Source organism: Bicyclus anynana, chromosome 9, assembly GCF_947172395.1.
Source record: "Bicyclus anynana chromosome 9, ilBicAnyn1.1, whole genome shotgun sequence".
Classification (NCBI taxonomy): Eukaryota; Metazoa; Arthropoda; class Insecta; order Lepidoptera; family Nymphalidae; genus Bicyclus; species Bicyclus anynana.
The window spans coordinates 13,564,840-13,590,432 of NC_069091.1; the positions used below are offsets into that span (position 1 = coordinate 13,564,840).

Sequence of the window (25,593 nt, forward strand, 5' to 3'; positions counted from 1 at the left end):
CTAATAATACGATAATATCAGTGTATCTATGTAAATTATTATCTAAATTTTGAAATGATTAAATATTGATTGAAATTAAAGATTTGTTTATCATAAATTAATTGGTTTTATCTTTTGAAAAATTAGGTACAAATGCAATAAAAGATCCAGAAATACATTTTTAAATATTTGTATTTTCAAATGTTTTTACAATCTTTTCGTTTTAGTTTAGTTTCTAAAAATAGAAAAAATAAATAAACAAAAATGAGTATCAAAACAAAGTACATTTTTACAGTTAGGTAATAATTTTCTTTACATAATTAAATGCCTTTTAGAAAATCACAAATAAAACAGGAATTTTAAACAAATAAAAAAAGTGTTGGTTTAAAAAAATATTTAAAAACAAAATATCATTATTATTACAAAAATTGTATTTACTTTATACATAAAACTATTTATTTTGAAATGACAATTGTAACTGCATATTCATTATTCAATGTAATGCAACTTATTCAATTCAGAATCATTCAACAGCATATTATTTTAATTATCTAATTATAGTCTAGCAAGTTCGTTGGTGACACTCCCATGATATGCGGGCGACGGGGGGAAAGACTGCGTGCGGGGATGTGAGGTGAATGAATGTAATATACTTTATTGTGCACCAAAAAGAATAATAACAATCTAGAAAACAACTTTAAAACTAATGTACCGTCAATTGATAGAGGTGCATCAGCCGTGGGTTTTTCATTCATCGCTACACGCCACCCGGCCCGCGCGGGCCATCGGGAGTGTTACGAACGAAATTGCAAAGCTATAATTTCAAATTTTGTATACTTATTACAAATTTAACTAATCTTACTTTATAGTTTACCGGAATCAATTAATTCCTTTATTTTAAATTTCTGTATTTTACCGGACACAGTTTTGGGGAACTCTTCCATGATTTTCAGGATCCTTGGGATTTTGTACCGAGCCAACTTTCCTTTGCAATGGTTTGTTAAGTCTTGGGGTGTGAAAGTGGCTCCTTGGCGCACTCTCACCACAGCACAGAGCTCTTCCCCTAACCTCTCATCAGTTACACCAATTACCTGCAATGGTGAAGAATTTTATAATTTTCCGATGCCACGCGATTTCACCTGCGTGGTTCCCGTTCCCGTAAGAATACGGGGATAATATATATCCTATAGCCTTCCTCGATAAATGGGCTATCTAACACTGAAAGAATTTTTCAAATCGGACCAGTAGTTCCTGAGATTAGCACGTTCAATCAAACAAACAAACAAACTCTACAGCTTTATAATATTAGTATAGATGGAAAAGTAGGTCTGTTTGTTTGTCACATCCGCCCCTGAAACATCTTGGAGTCTAAAAATACTTTTTATCTTAGAAATGGAAGAGTTCTTAGTATTGTAATTAATATCAGACTGCAAAGTACACAAACTACAAACGGCTGTTGTATTTTTTTTAAACAATCAAGTTTTTTCGCAGAAGATTGTTACGCCATCTGTGGCATCTTTTTTGTTTTACCACAAAAAAAGCTACCAAAAGGCAGTACGTTATGCAAATACAAATACTTATACTAAACTAGCGGACGCCCGCGACTTCGTCCGCGTGGACGTCAGTTTTTCACAAATCATGAACATGATCCATAAATTGAAACCGCGCGACGTCATCTAGTTTACAATATAAAGATTATTTTATGTTTATTTGAATACCTGACTATCAACTACATCCGGGTGCGTGTTTAAGAGATCTTCAATTTCTTTGGGTGCGATGTTCTCTCCTCCTCTGATTATGATGTCTTTAAGTCGACCCACTATTTTTCCATACCCATCTTCAGATAAAGTAAATTTGTCACTGTAAAAAAAACTAAGTATTAAATGTAAAAACTAATTGGGCGTGTATTCTGATTTGCACACCAAAAGGTAACGAACAATGTAGATAATTAAGTAAGTATAGACCGTGTCAAGTAAACTGAACCAATGATTATATGCTTGGAGTTTCAATGCGTTTGGAGTTTTTAGATACGAATAACTTAGCAATCCATGGATTTACCGTGCGTGTGCCGGGTCCATCCCGTGCCAGAGAGAAAATCTTCAGCAAAGTCCAGGACATTTGTGGACTAAATCCAATGGTTACAACAGGAAAGTTGTGACCATTGGATTTAGGATTAAGGATTTCCTTGACAATCGATTAGCATTTCGTACCTAGGTTATCAACCCATATTCAGCTCACTGCTGAGCTCGAGTTTCCTCTCAGAATGAGAAGGGTTAGATCTTAGTCCACCGCGCTGGCCCAGTGCGGATTGGCAGACTTCATACACGCAGAGAATTAAGAAATTTCTCTGGTATGCAGATTTCCTCACGATGTTTTCCTTCACCGTTTGAGACACGTGATAATTAATTTCTTCAAATGCACACAACTAAAAAGTTGGAGGTGCATGCCCCGGATCGGATTTGAATCCACACCCTCCGGAATCGGAGGCAGAGGTCATATACACTGGGCTATCATGTCTCTTATTCCGTACCTACTTAGTTTTAAATAATGTGAAATTTTAAATTAATTTCATTCAATAAAACTTATTTTAAAATCGTCAATAAAATTTTATTTTCACGTTAAAAATATCGTGACCTTGATATCCCGATTACCTAAATAATTTAGTGTTCCTCGTAAGATGTGGTTAATAATCTCAGAAGCCATTAATTATACGACTTTTCTAGTGATCTTACGTGACTTTAAGGTCAGATATATTTTAGAAATGTAAATAGTTGGTTAAACCAATATCTTAAAATTACTTTCGTGGTTCTAATATTAATTTAACGTTTAATGTTACTGCTATTAGAACGTTTTAGTGTTATTAGAACGTGGATATGACCTCTGCCTACGATTCCGGAGGGTGTGGGTTCGAATCCGGTCCGGGAATGCAAATTCTTAAAATGCACACAACTGAAAAGTTGTGTGCATTTTAAGAATTTTAGAATAGAAATTAAATATCACGTGTCTCAAACGGTGAAGGAAAACATCGCGAGGAAACCTGCATACCAGAGAATTCTCTTAATTCTCTGCGTGTGTGAAGTCTACCAATTGGGCCAGCGTGGTGGACTATTGGCCTAACCCCTCTCATTCTGATATCGAGTTATTAGAACGAAAGCCTAGAATATCCTTAAACTCATAATTCTCATCTGATTATGTAAGTGCCGTAGACTCCTTATTGGGACCTCAATGGGCGGCGTCACCATTTAGGCGCAGAAGCATTGCCTGATGGGACCCGAAGGCAGAAGCAATGTAGGCAGGGCCGGCCCGCCTATACGGCGAACGGAGCAGTCGCTCCAGGCACCAAATCCTAGAGGGCACCTACACGGTAAAGAACGTTGGTCACTCCAGAGTATGCTACTTTGCACTCACAATTGGTATAGGTATATATTATTATCAGGAGCAAACAGGAGAGGCGCCATAATTGGATCTCGCTCCATTCTAAAATTTACTTCGGGCCGGCGCTGATGTAGGTGAGCGGATTGACTCTCTGAGGGCGTCACTTCTGATACTCGGACCTCGGCCGTTTGGGAAGGATATTTTGGGCTGAGTATTTCAGTCTAGGTGTCTCCGAGATCGTGAGTTACAGAGCCTACATTTGGGTGTGGTATACTCGTAGCTGGCTTATTTTATGAAGGCTGAAAGTGTTTCAGCATGGTTGTTTGACACCCCCGTTATCAAAAAACCACGCTGCAACACTTTCAGCTTCAGCTGAAATACCTTTCAGAGATACTCGACTTCTCGCTCTCAACAATTTCAGGCAAAATAGTATGGCATTAGTAGCAATCTAAAGAAATTTTCATGGTCGTGTTACCCAGTGTGCAGCCATCCGTCTTCCCTAATAGTCTGCTTGGTCTTCGCCGGATCGTCCCAGTAGCCAATCATGTTCAGATATCCTCTAACCATCAGTTCTCCCGCTGTTCCGTATGGCACATTGTTACCTTTTCCATCGACTACCTATAATAATTCAAAATTTATAATAATACTAACTGACGCCACGCGGTTTTACTCGCGTTGTTTCCGTTCCCGTAGGAATATGGGGATAATATATAGCCTGTAGTCTTCCTTAATAAATTGACTTTCTAACACTGAAAGAATTTTTCAAATCGGACCAGTACTTTCTGAGATTAGCGCGTTCAGTTTTAATTTTTTTTTCTTTTTTTTTTTCATTTCAAACAAACTCTTCAGGTTTATAATATTATAGTACCTATAGATAACAGATAAAAAGTATCTTAATCATCTTCATCATCCAGCGAATCCCTGCGACTCGCTTGAAGTCTCAGTCCACCTGGTGAGGGGCCCAACACTGCGCTTTTTATTGTGGGGTCGCCATTCCAACACCTTGGTAACCCAACATCCATCGGCTCTTCGAACTATGTGCCCCGCCCATTGCCACTTCAGCTTCTCAACTCGTTGAGCTATGTCGGAGATTTTGGTTCTTCTGCGGATCGCCTCATTACTGATTCGAGCAATAGCAACAACTTATATTTACAATGCATATCTTTCGGTTTTTTACCGGGACTCCGAATTTAATTCGGAGAGCGCGCACAGGGTCTTTTCAATCTAGCCCCTCCACCCCCATTCTACCACAGAACAGCGAGACACCGTGCAAATTGGCATCCTTTTGTTGTCGATATCCAGTCGACTCGCACAAAACGTTTCACATCGCAGTTTCTAATAAAAACAGCGAAAATGTGGAATGCCCTTCCGGCTTCTGTGTTTCGCAACACTTATGATTTGTGCACGTTCAAGACAAGAGTGAATAGACATTTTCTATGCAAGCGCGTTCCATCCTAGACCTCGTCATTGCTTTCCACCAGGCATGATTGTAGTCAAGCGCAAGTCTATCACACTAATATTATAAAGGCGAAAGTTTGTGTGTAAGCATGCTTGTTTTTATTTTACGCTGCGGCTACTAAAGCGGTTTGGCTGAAATTTTGAATGGAAATAGATTTTACTCTGGATTAACACATAGGTTACTTTTCATCCCGGAAAAGTCCATGGTTCCCGCGGGATTTGTAAAAAACTGAATTCCACGCGGACGAAGTCGTGGGCGTCCGCTAGTTTGGAATTAAAAAAAAGTTTTAATATGCACCTTAACTTCGCAGTGGTCCGCCGTGTAGCCAACAGTCTCGGCGACCACCTCCACGCTGTCTCGTGGCAGTGATTGAAACACACAAGCGGTGGTTTCTGACAATCCGTACAGAGCCTGAAAACATACTTTTACATTATTAAATTGTAAACTATATTATATCTTAACTGTCTACTCAAACAGTAGTGCAATAAAAGAATACCTGCAATATGAGCTAGAATAATAAAAATTTTAATAAAAAAAATACAACCGACTTCAAAACATAGAAACGTACCCACTAAACTAAAAAGCGAAAAATAACATCATAATATGTTCTACCTGCTGATCAGTATGAAGGCGGTGCTAAGCCGGTGATGTATTAATTCAAGCCATGTGAGAATAAGTCATACATTTAGATTTTGCAGACAGTGTTGTCCTCCTCAGGTCCTGTCAGAAATGGCTTAAATTAAGACATCACCGGCTAAGCACCGCCTTCATACTGATCAGCAGGTAGAACATATTATGATGTTATTTTTCGCTTTTTAGTTTAGTGGGTACGTTTCTATGTTTTGAAGTCGGTTGTATTTTTTTTATTAAAATTTTTATTATTTTTCCATTTTTAGTGTATAATTTCATCTCAAACAAATACATCAGACCCCTAATGACAGTCTCAACCCATCTTGGTACGAAATTCTCAGCAGTACAAATTAATCAAGCCCAAGCACAAGGTAGCTACCGTAAACCATTAAGGGGTTCCCTTAATTGACCTTGGTCTTCATCATCAGACCCATAATAACAGACACAACTTATCTAGGTAGAAAGTACTCAGCAATACGAATTAATCAAGGCCAAACACAAGGTAGTTACTGTAAACTGTTAAGGAGTTCCCTTAATTGTCCTTGGTCTTCATCACCAAACCCCTAAATGACAGTCACAACCTATCTATGTGGAAAGTTCTCATTAATACAAATTAATCAAGCCCAAACACAAGGTAACTGCTGTAAATCGCCAAGGAGTTCCCTCGTCTGTTTTATGGCTCCATCATCAGATCGATTTCAAACCTTCATAAAATTGTAGTGCTTAAAAATACTAAATGGAAAAGTTTACGAACACACTAGACACCCATATAATTTTCGAAAGTTCCCCTCAATTTCTCCAGGATTCCATCATCAGATCTTGACGTGATGGCAATGGGACCAAATGGGGACTATACCGTTTCAAACAAAAAAAGAATTTTTGAAATCGGTCCAGGCGTCTCTGAGTAATCGGTGTACATACATAAAAAAAAAAAAAAAAAAAAAAAAAAAAAAAAAATACCGACCGAATTGAGAACCTCCTCCTTTTTGAAGTCGGTTAAAAAGGCCCAAGCATAGTCTATAATGCCGAGCTGTGTATTCAGGAAGTGTAAAAACTATATATACTTAAACATAAATATAGTATAATGTAAGTAAACACAAAATTGTGCATATGTGCGCTCAGTGGAGTAGTTGCGTTCGAAACACTTTTTGCGGTGATTTCGTAGACACGCACATATCGTTACGTATTTAATACAATAAACTATTTTTTCCGATAGTGTAAGTGTAAGTGCCTTTATGGGATCTCAGCGGTGTCACCGAAAGCATTGCTGCTTGTCTTCTTAATATATTCTCAGAAGCACATATTAAGAAGAGTATATTAAAGTGGGCGGATAATTGTACCTCTAAGTATATAAATGCGAAAGGGCCGGATTAAAGAGATCTAAGGGCGGACGAAGTCACGAGCGTCCGCTAATCTATACTAATATTATAAAGCTGATTTGAACCTCAATAAGGTTCTCAACGGTAAGAGCGGTTGGACTCATCACCATGGGGTGGTGGTTCGATCCTCACCCCGTTGGTCTATTGGCGTACCCACTCCTATCACAGTCTTTCCCGACTAGTTGGGAATGGGAATATTGGTCATATTTTATAAAAAATGTGGCAAATATTCTTTTTAGGGGTGTAAGGGGGAGGCTAGTACCAGTCTGTCTCCCCAATTGTCAACCTCACCTGCTCGTGGTGCACCCTGCAGATGGACCGACGAGGCTCTGGCGACCGACGAATGGCGGTATATCCATTCCCACAGGCTAGATTAAGAAATGCCTCAGGCCGGTGTCGGGCAGCAGCGACATCGGCGCGAATAATCTAGCACTGCGCTGACCAACCCGCATGCCCAGCGTGGTCAGTATCGGGCAAAACTTTGTATGGACCGGACAAATATAACACAGCCCCTAGTCCCCGGCAGCCCCGCTATTCCTGGCTCTGGCAGCGGTTACGGTAACGGCGGGGCAAGGGGTGTTAAGAATCTCCGGCAGAGATTCCGCTGCCAACCCCGACGACTAGACCTGGCAACATACAACGCACGCACTTTGAGGTCCGACGAAAAGGTCATCGAGCTGGAAGAAGTTATGAGCAAGTTGCACTGGGATGTCATAGGATTGTCTGAAGTCCGAAGAGAGGGGGAGGGCTCGATAATCCTTGAATCCGGCAACATGCTCTACTACCGGGAGGGCGACCAACAGTCCCAAGGTGGTGTCGGATTTATCGTTCACAAGTCCCTCGTGAACAATGTTGTAATAGTCGAGAGTGTGTCGAGCAGGGTAGCGTTCCTGGTCCTCCGAATTACCAAACGGTATTCGTTGAAGGTTATACAGGTTTACGCACCGACCTCGACACATCCCGACGAGGAGGTAGAGGTATTGTATGAGGATATTTCTAAAGCCATACATGCCTCAAACTCTTATTACAATGTTGTGATGGGGGATTTTAACGCAAAGCTGGGCGAACGTAGCGGTTCAGAGTTGAAAGTGGGACGATTTGGGTATGGGCAACGGAACGATAGGGGCCAAATGTTGGCTGACTTCATGGAGAAGGAGGGCCTCTTTATGATGAACTCCTTCTTCAAGAAGCCACCACACAGGAAATGGACCTGGATGAGCCCCGATGGTTCCACGAAAAATGAGATTGACTTCATCTTGTCTACCAAACGGCAAATATTCAACGATGTTTCTGTGATCCATAGGGTGAAAACCGGTAGCGATCACCGAATGGTTAGAGGCACGTTGAATATCAACGTTCAGCTGGAACGGTATCGACTGGTGAAGTCTACGCTCCGACCTACTCGTGCCCATATCCAAAACCCCGAGTCCTTTCAACTAGAACTGCAGAACCGCTTTGATTGCCTAGCAAATTGCGAAACTGTGGACGATCTGAACAACAGGTTCGTGGAAACTGGCCATTCCGTTGGGTCTAAGTTCTATAAGACCCACCGTACGAAAAGAACAAAAAGTGCTCAGACCATACACTTAAACTCATGGAAGAGAGGCAAGAAATGAGATTGCAGTCTTCAGCAGATGCGTCAAAATACCGACAAATCAGTAGACAGATCTCTAAGTCGCAAACCAGCGACTTGCGAAACTTCAATACCGAGCGTATTAAAAATGCGATTGAAAACAATCGCGGCTCGAAAGTTTTCGCCAGAGATCTATCTATTGGACAGAGGCAGCTGACGCGTTTGAAGACCGAGCACGGTAATCTTATTTCTTCCAAGCCCGAGTTATTAAGTGAGGTCGAGAAGTTCTATGGACAGCTATACATGACTACTCAGCAGCCTGTTGACAACTTGGCTAAAGACCCCAGAGCCAAGTTGACCCGACACTATACCGAAGATATCCCGGACGTCAGCCTATACGAGATTAGTGTGGCTCTCAAACAACTGGAGAACAATAAGGCGCCAGGTGAGGACGGAATCACAGCAGAACTCCTGAAAGCGGGTGGAAAACCGATACTTAAAGTCCTTCAGCGATTGTTCAATTCCGTCATTCACGAGGGCACGACGCCTGAGGCGTGGCATAGGAGCGTTGTGGTTCTGTTCTTAAAAAAAGGTGACAACACCTTGCTGAAGAATTACAGACCCATCTCGCTGCTAAGCCATGTTTACAAATGTTCTCGAGAGTCATTACGAATCGTCTCGCTAATAGGTTTGACGACTTCCAGCCTCCCGAACAAGCCGGTTTCCGAAAAGGCTTTAGCACCATAGACCACATCCATACGCTGCGGCAGGTTATACAGAAGACTCACGAGTATAACCAGCCACTTTGCTTAGCGTTTGTGGACTATGAGAAAGCCTTCGATTCGGTGGAAACCTGGGCTGTGCTAAGGTCATTGCAGAGATGCCGAATTGATTACAGGTATATCCAAGCGTTGAAGTGCTTGTACGAAAACGCCACTATGTCAGTCCGTATTCAGGATCAGACTACGAGGCCAATCCAGTTGCAGCGAGGAGTGCGTCAGGGAGATGTGATCTCTCCGAAGCTATTTACCGCCGCATTGGAAGACGTCTTTAAGCTTCTGGACTGGGGCGGACTTGGCATCAACATCAATGGCGAGTACATCACTCAACTGCGGTTCGCGGATGATGTAGTCATCATGGCACAGACTCTGGATGACCTTAGTACCATGCTCAATGACCTCAGCAGCGTTTCTCAACAGGTGGGCCTGAAAATGAACATGGGCAAAACAAAAATAATGTGTAATGCTCATGTATCGCTCCACCCAGTTATAGTTGAGAACGCTGCACTCGAAATTGTAGACGAATACATATACCTAGGACATATGATCCAGTTAGGTAGGTCCGATTTCGAGAAAGAGGTGAACCGTCGAATCCAACTCGGCTGGGCTGCAGAAATTCCTCAGTGCCTGAAGACAAAAGTCTTCGAACAGTGCGTGTTGCCAGTGATGACCTATGGTTCCGAGACTTGGTCGCTAACTATGGGCCTCATAAGAAGGCTCAGAGTCACACAGCGGGCGATGGAACGAGCTATGTTAGGAGTATCTCTGCGTGATCGAATCAGAAATGAGGAGATCCGCAGAAGAACCAAAGTCACCGACATAGCTCAACGAGTTGCGAAGCTGAAGTGGCAATGGGCGGGGCACATAGTGCGAAGAGCCGATGGACGTTGGGGTCCCAAAGTGCTGGAATGGCGACCCCGCACTAGTAAGCGCAGTGTTGGCCGACCCCCCACCAGGTGGACTGACGACATCAAGCGAGTCGCAGGGATTCGCTGGATGCAGTTGGCTCAGTATCGTGATGTTTGGAAGTCCCTACAAAAGGCCTATGTCCTGCAGTGGACGTCCATCGGCTGATATGATGATGATGATTCTTTTTAGAAAAATAAAAAGCTGGAGAGTTTGTTTCTTTGTTTGGTTGAACGACCTAATCTCAGGAACTACTGGTCCAATGTGAAAAATTCTTTCAGAATCGGATAACCCATTCATCAAGGAAGGCTGTAGGCTATATATTATGTAACCCCCCGTATTTCTACAGGAATGGGAACCACGCGGGTAAAACTCAGCTTCAGCTAGTAAAATTAATAAGCTACCCTGACTGACTGGACTCCGAGCTGCTTATTGATGCGTCGGATAAGCTGCGGGCTGCAGGGCGCACCGGCGGCCAGCGCCACGCGCAGCTTGATCGGCAGCTCGCCAGCGTGCTGGACATGCTCCAACATGTCGAGGTACATCGTCGGCGTGCCCGTTGTTATTGAGCACCTGAAGTTCATCATCATCATTATCATTATCAACCCATATTCGGCTCACTGCTGAGCATGAGTTTCCTCTCAGAATTAGAGGGGTTAAACCAATAATCCACCACGCTGACCCAATGCGTATTGGAAGACTTCACATACGTACAGAATTAAGAATATTCTCAGGTATGCTTTACCGTTTGAGACACGTGATAATTTCTTAAAATGCACATAACTGAATAGTTGCATGTGCATGCCCCGAACCTACATCCTCCGGAATCGGAGGCAGAGTCATATCCACTGGGCTATCACGGCCCTACCATAGCGACCATATACCTGTACGTATTTGCTAAAACGTTCAGTGCATCATGCCTGCTTAAGCTAACTTATCCTAATGCACCTCAAACTTTTCAGTTGAGTGCATTTCTTAATTTTAAATAACACGCAAGAAATTTAATAACACGTGTCTCAAACGGTGAAGGAAAACATCGTTAGGAAACCTGCCTATCTGAGAATTTTCTTAATTCGCTGCGTGTGTTGAAGTCTGCCAATCCGCATTGGGCCAGCGTGGTGGACTATTTGGCCTAACCCCTTTCATTCTGAGAGGAGACTCGTGGTTAGCAGTGAGCCGAATATTGGTTGATAATGAAATATGGTTGGATCCCTGAACAGGAGCCAGCCAGTTCAGGCGAGTGTCGCGCGCCCTTGGACACTACGGTCACGTCCGTTCGTTTAATCGACTATTATTAACTAAAATTAAGGGGAAAAAATATTTAATTTTAATTTCATAATTCTGCTACTAAAATACCGTATAATGCCAATTCTGCACAAACGTAATGTTGTTTCCGATCATCAGTTTGGTTTTAGACAAGAGCATTCTACCACTGAACAGGTCCATAGAGTTTGTGACAAGATCAGGAAGAGCTTAAACGAAAAGCATAATTGCTCATCTGTATTTTTGGACATACAACAAGCGTTTGACAAGGTCTAGCATAATGGGCTCTTGTATAAGTTGAAAATCAATCTACCTTATCAGTACTTTCTACTACTACAATCCTACATTACTGGACGGATATTTCAAGTTAAAGAAACTGATAAGAAATCCAACTTTTATGATATTTTAGCTGGAGTTCCGCAAGGATCTGTACTAATGTAAAATTAAGAGTAGATGGTTTGCTGGAATCACGCTCCAACTGCCAACAGCCTCACATCACATCTGATTAAAGTTGCAAAACTGATTTCAGATAGAATTAAAAAAAAAATATAAAACAATGTTCTAACTTTTCCGCACATATTGCATCAACATTCGCTGCGACGTTGTACGTAGGTGCTGGTAGCACGACGGTGGCGCCGTGTCTCAAGCACGACAACAGGGTCACTATCGCTCCTAGTGCGTGGAACAGTGGCGCCTGTGGAGAACAAGATTATCAGCAATTATATCTACGAAAAAGATATCCATAAATATGTACGAGAAAGCCTTGCTGGAATCGTATTTTTTCACAAATCCTATGACCGGGACCTATAGATTTTTGATATCTCCTCTAAAGTGAAAACCCCGTAAAAATCAGATTAACCGTTCAAAAGTTTCATTATATCAGCCGATGGACATCCACTGCAGGACATAGGCTTTTTGTATCAGAAACTTCCAAACATCACGATACTGAGCCACCTGCATTCAACGAATCCCTGCGACTCGCTTGATGTCGTCAGACCACCTGGCGGGGGTTGACCGACACTGCGCTTACTAGTGCGGGGTTGCCATTCCAGCACTTTGAGACCCTAACGTCCATCGGCTCTTCGAACTATGTGCCCCGCTCATTGCCACTTCAGCTTCGCAACTTGTTGAGCTATGTCAGTGACTATGGTTCTTCTGCGGATCTCCTCATTTCTGATTCGATTACGCAGAGATACTCTTAACATAGCTCGTTCCATCGCCCGCTGTGTGACTCTGAGCTTTCTTATTAGGCCCATCGTTACCGACCAACTCTGGCAACACGCACTAATATTTAGAATTTAGAAGAAGTTTGTGTGTGGTTTGGTGTTGTGTATTATAAGCACTTGAGAAAACACAGTTATCTAGAAATCGCAGGAAATCATACATCCAGTATATCAGAATTCAGGTCACTAAATATCTCGTATGAATTTCTTATTGATCTAATTGTTTGTTATTGATAGAATTATTTTGATATCACATACCTGTACACATACAATGGGGTGCCCTTCGTGAAAACTGTTACGAATTCCAGAAAAGTAGACATTGTTAACAACACCTGTGTGCGAGTCTAGCCCTGCTTTTGGATCACCTATAATTAGAAAAAATAAAAGTTAAGAGTGAACGCCAAGATTATTGTATAATATAATCGGATTACTGTCACAACACTTCGAATATTTCACCTAATACACAGTTGTTATAAATTAAGTTTGACCGCTTTGTCTGTCTTTGGTTTTTTTCATATTTAGGCTAGGCTAGGGCCGGGGATGCCTATCCTAGCCTAACCATTCTCTAGCCTTGCATTCTCTTTTTTAAAAACTTGTTACTAATGCTATAAGGTACTTACCGGTTGTACCAGAAGTCAAAAGTATGAGAGACCCATCCTTTGGCGTCACTTCTTTTCCATACTTCGTTATATCAGCGTTGTTTTTATGATTATTGACCAAAGAGTCAAGTGTAGAGACGCCACTATCGAATGAAAGAAAGTCATAATAAAAGGGAATCGAAAGATGGAGTGAGAGTCTGACTCGTCTACTGAGGGTATCTTGCAAATCCTCAAAAGCCTCAATAGTAAGAGCGGTTGGACTCATCACCGAGGGATGATGGTTCGATCCCCGCCCCGTTGGTCTATTGTTGTACTCACTCCTAGCACAGCATTTCCCGACTATTTGGAGGGGATTGGGATTATTGGTCATATTATACAAGATATGGCAAGTATTCTTAAAAAAAAACTCATAAAAATACTAGAAATTTTGATTAAGTTTGTGCCATAAGCCCTTTTAGATACCTCCCGTGACACTAATAACTCAAATCAGCAGTGCTATTCTGTAACGATACTTTGAATAGGTAACTCACAAGTGCGAGTTTCGAACCCTATCTTTCTCATTCTATAGTATCGTGTTAGACAGAGATGGAGGTGAATTCGAAACTCGCACTTGCGAGTTATAAAATAACATCGTTACAGAATAGCACTATAGGTTCGCCTTTCCTTTCCTTCCTTCACGTTCCCGAGACAAAGGGTCTTAATAGACGAACAACAAAATGTATAAATTTTATATAAATAGCCTTTCGTATAAATATTATTTTTACAATATAAGTAATGATAGGTACAGTTCTAACGACTCACCTAAATGTTTGCTTCCCACTGTTAATAACCGAGGTAAGACTTGGAAATTCTTTAGAATTTAGCAATCCTTCTTTCGATGTCTGCAACTCTGGTACAAGCGTTCTCAACAGACCATAGTAATCTCTGTTTTTGAGAGTATCCCCTATCATTAGACCTTTCAACTTTGTCTTATTGATACAGAACCTTAGCTCTGCTTTTTCATATACTGGATTGACTAGAACCTAAAATATTTAAAATATTGTTTTTTTAGTTTACAACGGCTGTAGAAATAAAATTGGACTAGATAGGTAATCCTACTAATATTATAAACGCGAAAGTTTGTATGGATGTATGTTTGTTACTCTTTAACGCTGCTACTACTGAAGCGATTTGGCTGAAAATTTGAATGGAAATAGATTACTTTTGCTCCCGAAAAAATTTATCCCGAAGGATTGGTGAAAAACTAAATTCCACGCAGACGAAATCGCGGGTGTTCGCTAGTTCGATAATAATAAAAATATAGAAAACTAGCGGACGCCCATTTCTGCCAAACCAGTTGAGTAATTGCGGCGTTAAAAGTAACAAACATCCATACAAATCTTTCGCATTAATAATATTAGTAGGACTATGAATTAAATGAATTGTACATAGCGTGGTCCCACTCACAGTTTGCTTTTAGCGATGTCTGTTCTGTGGTCCGACTAGTTGGGGTCCGCTTGGTAAGATTGGTAAGATTGTGGTCGAGGGTTAACTTGTAAAGAATAGAAAAAAAATACCGATATAAGGCCAGCTCTCGCAGCGCCGAGGCAGCCAACAACCCAACCGATGCAGTTATGAGTCCACAGACCGAGACGATCACCTTTTTGGAAACCTTGCGCTCTTAGCGCACATCCTAAAGAGTCAGCCTGCAAGCAAGATTTAATTCAAATTCAAAATCGTTTATTTTGAATTAAAAAACGCTAACAACGCTTAGAAACTTGTGTGAAGATTAATAATTCATCCGTCGCAATAATGTCTCTATAATGATAGCCCAGTAGATATGACCTCTGCCTCAGATTCCGGAGGGTATGGGTTCGGATCTGATCCGGGGCATGCACTTCTAACTTTTCAGTTGTGTGCATCTTATGAAATTAAATATTAAGTCACGTGTCTCAAACGGTGAAGGAAAACATCGTGAGGAAACCTTCACACCAGAGAATTTTCTTAATTCTCTGCGTGTGTAAAGTCTGCCAATCCGCATTGGGCCAGCGTGGTGGACTATTGGCCTAACCCTCTCATTCAGAGAGGTGGCGACTAACAAAGTTTTTATACGCTTACTTTTGTATTTGAAAGCCTACGAGTACGAATTGTATCCACCACCACCCATATCCATCCTCTCCATCCATACTTTTGAACTTATGATTTAAAGTTAGATGACCAACCTACCGAAAACAAACCTTATTTAAAAGTTCCTCGTAGGTGATAGTAAGGTCTTCATGAACAGACCGTATGGCGACTCTCCCAGGGTATTTATGAGCTGTTTCAGCTATCACGTCGCCCAACGTCGCTATAGTAAGGGGTTCGATTCCCGGGTTGTAATAGTAACTCCCATTATCTGTAAGTATTTGGCGAGCTAACCTGTCGACAACAGGAAAAAATAAACATTAATTTGGTATTAACTGTAAGAAGTTTAGAATAATAATAATTTATTTGCAGAATAATAATTGATGAAATAGCTGTTACATTTTGCATAGATGGTAGGTACATCAATTCCAACAAAAATATCATCAAAAGTAGTCGAATCAATAGAGCATTTTCCCTCGACCTCCTCAGAAACAGCTCCGACTTTTTTGTTTCTTTTTCGTTAAGTTTGTTTTTTTAATATTATTTTAAAATCAGAAATCTTTTGGAGTGGGTATGGAACGATTTATATCGTTTAAAGAATATATATGCTACTTAAATAACAAATAATTAAAAATAAAATACTACCAACATCAAAAACAAGTTGGTCCAATATAAATTTGGCAAAAAAAACTCCGAACCCTAAGGGTAGTAAAACAGGGGACGATTGAATGTGTACCTATTAATTATTGTACTATTGATACCGCCTTCAAAGTGATCAGTAGATAATATTTTCTTTTGCTTATTAGTTTTCTGTATACGTTTGTGTTTTTGAAGTTGGTAGTATTTTTTAACTATTTTTTTCTCTCATTTATTTATTCCTTCTTTTTTTAAAATTTTTAACAATATAAGTATAAAATACAAAACATTATTAAAAATTTATTAAACTATTTATTTAACTATTTATTATTATAAATAGCATAGATATTGTTAAAAAAACTTTAAATCATTTCGTCACCGCACCAAAAGATTTCTGATTTTAAATAACATAAAAAACATGACTTATAAAAAAAAAACATCAAAATCGTAGCTGTTTCTGAGGGCCTCCTGAAAATGCTTGTTTTATGTATTATTTTACTCCACTAAAGTAAATATACTAAACTATTAAATAAATATACTAAACTATAAAATATACTAAACGTATAAATAAAATTTAAGTGTCTAATTGTTAAGTGCTAATTTACAGTATACCATAAGAAAAACGAGCTTTTTTAAAATTTTCATCTATCTTTCTGTTCGTCAAGGCTAATCTTTGGTACGACTGAACCGATTTTAATGGGACATTCATTGGAAGAAGGAGGAGATTATTGAGCAACAAAAGGGCAATACTTTATCCTTAAATAAATCCATGGTTCCCGCCCGCCAATGATAGTTTATACTATAAATATGTTACGTGCCTACAACATCACCGCAAAAAGTGATCCGAATTTATACACTGAGCGCACATAAGCACAGTTTTGTGTTTACTTAAGATATGTATTTATTGACTAAATGAAATTAAAACAATTATGCACATTATTATTTTGTTCGCCTCAGTTTTGATGCGTTAGTGTCCTATCTCTAGTAGAAAATTTCGTTGGATTCCCGCAGTAACTTGTGAAACTCGATTTCAGAGTGTAAATAAACCTTATCTATTTCATTACATACTATCTCTACATGTCATTTCCAATTACAATGTTTATCTACTACTATATGTATTTTTACTAATGTTTATCGTAAACTTCTTCCGGTTGAAATTTTGTTTCTTTTTTTTCTTACGAAAACGAAATCGTGATTATAAATTACCATCTACCAGTGTTAGGTTGCTAGGCTACAGCTTTCAATTTTCATTTACATTTCTTTACAATTTTCAATTTCATAGACGGATTTCATTGTCATAAGCTTCTCCTGTACTGTATAACTCAAATCAGAGACTCCCAAACTTCTATTTCTCATAGGCCACTTTCTAAATTTGGTTGGTTCCGGTGTATCCCTTACCATTTCTACCATTTTCCAAACGTTAGATTAAATCTCACTATGAAATATCTTTAGATATGGCCACCAACAACGAATTAGAGCGGGGGGCACACGACGCGTTAATTGTCCAAAACTAATTTCAATAGTTTTCCAAAAAAATATAAGTCTAGTTAATTAAATTATGTATCTGCCATTTGCGTTTTATTCGTTAATTAAGGGACAGCCTATAACAGGAATGCCGTGATAGCTTAGTGGATAAGACCTCTGCCTCCGATTCCGGAGGGTGCGGGTTCGAATCCGGTCCGGGGCATGCACCTCCAATTGTTCAGTAGTGTGCATTTTAAGAAATTAAATATCACGTGTCTCAATCAGATAATTTTCTTAATTCTCTGCGTGTGTGAGGTCTGCCAATCCGCATTGGGCCAGCGTAGTGGACTACTGGCCTAACCCCTCTCATTCTGAGAGGAGACTCGAGCTCAGCAGTGAGCCAAATATGGGTTGATAATGATGAAATGTAAACCATACAGTGACGTATAACTATAAAACCGATCACATTTTGTTTACATTACACATTATTTTCTCAATGGATCAGCTGTCAACTCAACATATATGTACACCTAGTTATTTAAGCTTATTTTCCTACTACTCACTACGGTTATCACATAAGTACGCACATTTATAAACACATGTATCAATATAAAACGTGATAAGATTTTGCGCAAAACTCCTAAAGAAATATCACTGTATCCATATATTTACGAACCTTAATCCGTAATGTTTTTGAAATCTCCGCACAAATCCGGTTTTGTTGAACATGTTTTTGCTTAACATATTTCTGTTTGAATATGTATTACCGCGTACTATATGCGTTTAACTTTGCGCGTTGACTGGCGACGAATGACATACAAATACATATATGCAAGCGGCACGTAATTATTATCAATCGCAAGGCCATTTACATGTGTCATATAGGCTATAGTATCGTTTACGGATGGTTTACGCATAATAACAACTATTAGTAATTTTATCAAGATAATATGTAAATAACAATCAATTGTGTAATAGATATAGGTTTACGATGCATTTATTACAACCGTGGCAGCAGTATGGTTGAGTGTGTAATATTCACAATTTTATGACTGTCTTAAGGCAGTGGGTAGTGACCCTGCATTTCACCGCCTTCAATCTGATCAGTAGATAGGACATATTCGGTCGGTAGTCGGTCAGTCTTTATCAATTTCTAGGCACACCTGGGCGAAGGACGCTACCACAGAAAACATATGTATGCTACATAGTAAATCAAATCAAAAATCATTTATTTCAAGTAGGCTCAGTTTACAAGCACTTTTGACACGTCAGTTGACTATTTGTAAAGATTCTACCACCGGTTCGGAAGGCAGGTTCTGCTGAGAAGAAACCAACAAGAAACTCAACAGTTGCTCTTTTTAAAAAATCATACAACATTGTAATTTACAATTGATGACAACATTACAATTTCTTATAGTTTTACTTCCTGTGTGAAGGTGGAAGCTGATCCAATGGCCTCCAAGCGCTTTTATCTTTAAGGAACTCATCAATGTTGTAGTAACCTCGACTAAGTAAATGTTTTTTAACACATTGCTTAAAGCTATGCATTGGCAGGTCCATCACAGTTTTTTTTACTACTTACTACTTTTACTGTTACTTTAGCTTTACATGAAGAAACTGGCTGTGCACAAGCGCTGTGAGGAGGTTAGGGGAAATTTGCATGTTTCGTCACAGGCCGTCGCGTGTGCCTCACACACCCCCACTTCCGCAGGGGGGGCGGACGGCGGCCTGGCCTCGATACGGCTAAGATCAGATACGGTTACTTTAATTTTTCGCTATAATTTAGTGAATGAACTTTATTTTATTATATAAGCGTTGACCAAGGTATACAAGACTGCGCTGATTCATCATCAATATCATCACCATTAACTTCAAATGTTTTTCGCTATAATTTAGTGAAGTAATTCCTCATACTTTATACAGCTAACATTTTAGATAGAGAAAAGGCATGCTAAATCATGCAACTAATTCCGCCCTAAAAGTTAAAAGATATTTTAAGTAAACAAAGTAAAATTTTTGGAGATAGATGAAATTTTCAATCTGTTATCATCAAAGTCGAGACGCATTTACTTATACCTACCTACCTAGGTTATACCTACCTAGGCACAGTGGAGAAAACAACAACGAATGGATTCAGGAGTTTTTAAACTATTATCTCCCACGTTTACCTCGCATACTCATTATTCATGTTCACAGTAGTCGGAAATTATGTTACCGGGTAAAAGCATCTCCCTTAATATCCAAAATTGTAGACTTTGTACATTTAATTTTCAATTAAAATAAATCATTGAATATTGTACTAAACAATTTTTTTTTCTCGCAATCGTAGCGAAAAGCAGAGTGTAACACGTGGGGCTAAACCCATTATAAACTCGGTTTATATTTAGTATAAATACCTCGTATATAATGGGTCTTTTTAGCCCAAGATATAAATAACAAACTTCGACTTGATTTGTTGTCTTGTGTATCTTACATTTTTGATGAAAGTGAGACATGGTGAGCCATGGTAGGCTAGTGGATATAACCTATCCATCGATTCGGAGGGCGTAGGTTCGAATCCGGTCCGAGGCATATCCAACTTTCAAAACAAACAAGACGTGTTTCAAACGGTGTAGGAAAAACATTATAAGAAAACCTGCATACCTGTGATTTTTTTTAATTCTTTACGTGTGTGAAGTCTACTAATCCGCATTGGGCCAGCGTGGTGGGCTATTAGCCTAACCCCTCTCATGCTGAGAGGAGACTCGTGCTCAGCAGTGAGCCGAACATAGGTTGTTAATAATGGTAAACAGCAAAATACTTGGTAAAAAAAAAACAAAATTCTTTACTGACAACTGTCACTACCCTTACACGAGCCTGAAATTTAAAGTAGACTTAAAAAGTTTTCTAACAATATTATAGCTAAAACTAACTCTAAGGAGTTAGTGTTTTTAATAGTTTAACGTTAATAATAATTAATAAAGTTTTATTTAAATTTAAATTCGAAACAGTACTTACTATAATGAAACGGCAATTGTTAGTACAATAATATTATGATTTATACATGTACCTTTACTTTAAAGCAATAAATTGAAGAAAAAGGCAATAGCCCATAAAGAAAATTCGATTTCGACGTGTCACGTAACAAAACGAAGGTAATTCTATATTCTACGAGTATCTCCATTCCGTGAAATAAAAAAAAATGGGTCAATGTATGAGACATTTTGAGACTTCGCCTTTTGTAAGTTTGTTTGTAAATCCAGCTCGCGTTGCCGTCGCTTTTATTTACTCGAATCATGCAAGAAGGCGGCTGGCTACGCAAGTGCCGCAGTTATGGTCCGCCCGCCCTACGATTAACATCGCTACGAGCACCATGCTCCCGCGAAATGTGCAAGTGCCTTGTGATTTAGTAACGTGAGCATGTCTCAGGCCCCGGGCGGTAAAAAGGGCGGGAAGGGCCCGCCGAAGAAGGTTCCCGAAGAGGAGAAAGAGAAAAAAGTAGAGGAGAAGGACGAGACGTCTTCCAACAATGGAGATAAGAAGGAAGTCAAGGAGAGCAATGGGATACCCGACGTGCCCAAGCCGCCGAGCGCGGGTGTCAACATGCGGGAGGTGGCTGCGAAGATCCTGGTGCTGGCGCAGAAGAGTGAGTGGCCGGCAGTGGAACAAACCCTTAAGGTGCTGGAGAAGCTGGTGGCGGCTGGTGGAGAAGACACTGTGTCAGTGCCAATGGCTGGCATCATAGATCCGGTAAATATAGCTATATTTCAATTAAATCTCGACTAATATTATGGAAAGATTTGTACGTAACGGATTAACTCAGAACCTACCGATTTAAAACTATATCATAAGTAGAAAGCTACATTATCAGGGAGTAACAAAGGCTATATTTCATCGCCATTTTCCAAAATGAATGGAAACTAGGCGGGTGAAACCGTAAGATTCTACTAGTTCATTATAATATTATATTAAATCTTAGATTATATGTATATTGGAAGACATAACTGTTTTAATAAAACTAGTTTTACATTTTATTGTTATAAAACTAAAATAATTGTTATGAGATTCATCTTAGATTATGTATGTATGTCATTTATGGAACTCACTGGACATTTAATAATGTCTTTCTTTAAATTCTTTAAGTATATTTATTAAATTAATTAATTACATTTTTTAAATACTTTCAATCGTCTAAATAATTACGCAATTTTAGAAAATTATATATATTGTATAAATATGGTTGTCCTTGCCGTATTATTTTTAATAACCTACGATAAAGGGCTCTTCCCCTCGTAAGCAATTCGACGGTTCGGCCCTAACGTCTAGGAAGCGGCGCTATGTTTTAGAACTTAGTCACGCATTCTTAAAAATTGCTTTATATAATAAACACTAGCTGACGCCGCGCGGTTTTACCCGCGTGGTTCCCGTTCCCGTAAGAATACGGGGATAGTATATAGTATATAGTATATAGCCTTCCTCGATAAATGGGCTATCTAACACTGAAAGAATTTTTCAAATCGGACCAGTAGTTCCTGCGATTAGCGCGTTCAAACAAACAAACTCTTCAGCTTTATAATATTAATATAGATTAACATAAAACATTAACATAGCACTCGTGCGTAATCACATCACACTTCACACTAATATATAAATGCGAAAGTTTGTGTGTAAGTTTGTATATTTGTTCCTTCTTTGTACAGCGTCTAATCAACAGATTTGACTGAAATTTGGAATGTAAGAAAGAAAGAAAAAAGCTTTATTAGTGAATTATGCCACACAACACAATTTGTTCTTGAACAATATCCTGCGATGTGTGGCACAACCCAGTAAACGGATCCAACTCAGCATAATGCTGCATACTCTTTAAATAAAAAGAGCATGCAGCGCTGGTTTTCAGTTGGAACCGTTGACCAGATGCCGCCACAAACACAGCACACAACAACCTAATGTTGATAGATTAAACCTAATGTTGAATGTAAATAGATTTTACTCCGTATTAACACATGGGCTACTTTTCATCCCGGAAAAATCCATAGTTCCTGCGGGATTTGTGAAAAACAGAATTCCACGCGGACGAATTGCGGGCTTCCGCTAGTGTTGTATAATGTTGCGTTTGATGGAGGTTAACAATTATATTAACCTCCATCAAACGCGACATTGCCGAAAAGCAATAATTGCTTTTTAGCAAGAATAAACCTACTTTTGTTAATTACATGCGTCCGCCTTAATAAGTGCAATAAGAAAACCGGACTACAGTTATTTCCATTACGGTTTAATGACTTAACTATAAGAATTTTGTTCCCAAAAATAATTTATTGATTTTTTAATTTTTTTTATTATTTATTTTTTTTTTTATAATAAAGCGCTTAGCTGCAATCACGCTTGATGGTAAGCGATGATGCAGCCTATGGTAGAACGCACTTGCCTAGAAGATGCCTATTCACTCTTGACTCAAGAAATACAATATGGGTATCTTCAATAGTCATATTGTATTCTTGATCAGATTCAGACTGCAGTGGTCATATGTAGGGAATATTCTAGGTACAAAAATACTTCTTATTAAAAAAAAAATAACAAAAACCGACTTTTACACTAATTAAATTTGACGTCATTTGTGGTTGTCTACTCCAAAATTTAGCGCTATTCTTTGACTACCGTTTAATGATTTCGACTATGTATAGTAGATACGGGCATTTGTATCATTTTGCAAGGAAGGTGTCGTCAACCTTAATTTAATAACAATGTCAGATAAAGCTAAAAGCTTTGGCATTATTATCTATTCACATTAAGCTACGCATTATTGAGTTTTCCGGTGGCACTAAATCAGATTACATTTTAATTAATCAACTTTCAAAAAAGGCTAAGGTTTCTTTCTTTCGTTTTTTTGTTCTTTTTATTTTTTCCATTGTGTATAAAAACAACAAAATTTTCATGCCGTTTTAATGTAGTTACTGTACTAGTTCAAAATTACAGACAACATACTCGTAAGTTTTTGGAAAATATAAGAATTTCGCACTCTCCTTTGTAGGTTTTTTACTTCTTCTTTGTAAGTCTTATTCGGTTTCAATACCTGACAAAGATCGTTGAATAATTTCTATAACTTCTGTAGCTTTCAGTAAGATCTAGTATGGTTTCGATCTTTATTAGCCCTTACTGTGTCATAACACACCTGCAAATAATTTAGCGTTCTAGTACGATCTTTGACACCATTGTCACTTAGCATTAAGTAAGAATGAACTTAATCATCATTCATCATTATCAACCCATATTCGGCTCACTGCTGAGCTCGAGTCACCTCTCAGGATGAGAGTGATTAGGCCAATAGTCCACCACGCTGGCCTAATGCGGATTGGTAGACACACACGCAGAGAAATAAGAAAATTATCTTATGTGCAGGTTTCCTCACTATATTTTCTTTCACCGTTTGAGACACGTGATATTTAATTTCTTATAATGCATACAACTGAAAAGTTGGAGGTGCATGCCCCGGACCGGATTCGAACCTACGCCCTCCATATCCGCTGGGCTATCACGGCTCTATATTGAAGTTAGTCTAAACCTGGAATAAAGTGAGAACGAAGTTAAACGTTATCTTGTCTAAACAAATGTTTATGTCACAGTCTAGTATAGTCAGAATTACTTTTAACGGTGTTTTTTGTTCAGTGTTAAAGTTGTATACAGCTGTAAGTATATCGTGGACTGTGGAGCAATATATTATAGCCGTCTGACCTTCTGTAGCCAATCTTGCGACCACCATAATTATACAAGTACATTCGTTATCACAAGGCCAGCATAATTTAAAAGAACTACTTGTGATTGAGAAGATGCAAAACACACGGAAAGCTCCCTATTAAAAAAATCTATACTAATATTATAAAACTGAAGAGTTTGTTTGTTTGTTTGATTGAACGCGCTTATCTCAGGAACTACTTATTTCAGTGTTAGATAGCCCATTTATCGAGGAAGGCTATATATTATCCCTATATTCCTACGGGAACTGAAACCACGCGGCGTCAGCTAGTTTGCTTATAAAATAGTTTATAAAATCTACATCTATAGTGAGACGTGATAGCAAAGTGGTTATGACCTCTGCTTTCGATTCGGAAGGCGTAGTGTTCGAATTCGGTCCGGGGCATGCACCTCCAACTTTTCAGTTGTGTGCATTATAAGAAATTAAATATCACGTGTCTCAAACGGTGAAGGAAAACATCGTGAGGAAACCTGCACACCAGAGAGTTTTCATAATTCTCTGCGTGTGAGAAGTCTGCCAATCCACATTGGGCCAGCGTGGTGGACTACTAGCCTAACTCCTCTAATTTAATACGGTCGTGAATTCGAACCCTAGCCAAAAGGTCAAAATGTCTTTTAAAAAAAAAATTAATAAAAAAAATTCAACCGACTTCCAACTCTAAAATTAACCTAAAATATAAAGCAAAAAATAACATGCTACCTTCTGATCAGTTTGAAGGCGGTGCCAACTAACTGTATTAACTGCATAAACCCTATGTTTGCTATACGAAGCCTTATAAACTATAGAGTTTTAATATTCTGTGTTAGCTTTGTTCTTGACTAGTTTGTATTGCACACGCAAAAGCTGCAATTTGATGAAATTTAGGGTTCATAAGATGCCAAGTAGAAACCGTTTAAGTTTGAATAGGTAATAGGTACCTACTATATTATCGAAGTATATATTATCGAGGTATATTGTCGAAGGAGTAGTACTTTATACTTTAGCGTCAGTTTTTTTTTACAAGTTAGCCCTTGCCTACAATCTCACCTGATAGTAAGTGATGATGCAATCAGTCTAAGATAGAAGCGGGCCAACTTGTTAGGAGTAGGATATTTTTGGTTCTCACCTGATGATAAGTGATGATGCAATCTAAGATAGAAGCGGGCCAACCTGTTAGGAAGAGATTTTTTTTTTTTACAAGTTAGCCCTTAACTACAATCTCACCTGATAGTAAGTTATGATGCAATCTAAGATAGAAGCGGGCCAACTTGTTCGGAGGAGGATGAAAATCTACACCCCTTTCGGTTTCTACACGACATCGTACCGGAACGCTTAATTGCTTGGCGGTACGTCTTTGCCGGTAGGGTGGTAACAAGCCACGGCCAAGGCATCCGATCATCCAGATCTGGACCAATTAAGAAAACCTCAATTGACCCACCCAGGGATCGAACCCTGGACCTCCATCTTGTAAATCGACCGCGCATACCACAGCGCCATAGACGCCGTCAATTGCAAA

At 39.1% G+C, this 25,593-nt stretch overlaps 2 protein-coding genes across 3 annotated transcripts in view; one reads left to right on the forward strand and one right to left on the reverse strand.

Moving 5' to 3' along the window:
* Nucleotides 1-257: 257 nt before the first annotated feature.
* On the reverse strand, nucleotides 258-18,177 carry LOC112053239 (medium-chain acyl-CoA ligase ACSF2, mitochondrial). 2 transcript variants are annotated; one of them, XM_024092610.2, is made up of 12 exons: nucleotides 18,045-18,177; nucleotides 15,382-15,562; nucleotides 14,722-14,850; nucleotides 13,967-14,187; nucleotides 13,187-13,308; nucleotides 12,825-12,931; nucleotides 11,910-12,037; nucleotides 10,485-10,653; nucleotides 5,111-5,224; nucleotides 3,830-3,972; nucleotides 1,698-1,839; nucleotides 258-1,070 (listed from the first exon to the last, which is right to left on the reverse strand). In XM_024092610.2, exons 1-12 carry the CDS (start codon nucleotides 18,110-18,112, stop codon nucleotides 843-845), a joined length of 1,752 nt encoding a protein of 583 aa, XP_023948378.2. In that variant the 5' UTR covers nucleotides 18,113-18,177; the 3' UTR covers nucleotides 258-842. The 2 variants fall into 2 exon arrangements, with proteins under 2 accessions (XP_023948378.2, XP_052739345.1); XM_052883385.1 differs by lacking the exon at nucleotides 18,045-18,177 and adding an exon at nucleotides 17,956-18,035.
* Nucleotides 18,178-20,706: 2,529 nt separating this feature from the next.
* Nucleotides 20,707-25,593, forward strand: part of LOC112053230 (serine/threonine-protein phosphatase 6 regulatory ankyrin repeat subunit B) — an 81,241-nt gene continuing 76,354 nt past the window's right edge. The window contains exon 1 of the mRNA XM_024092592.2: nucleotides 20,707-21,097. Coding sequence (XP_023948360.1) covers nucleotides 20,768-21,097 — 330 coding nt within the window. The 5' untranslated portion in view covers nucleotides 20,707-20,767. The remainder of the gene's footprint in view (nucleotides 21,098-25,593) is intronic.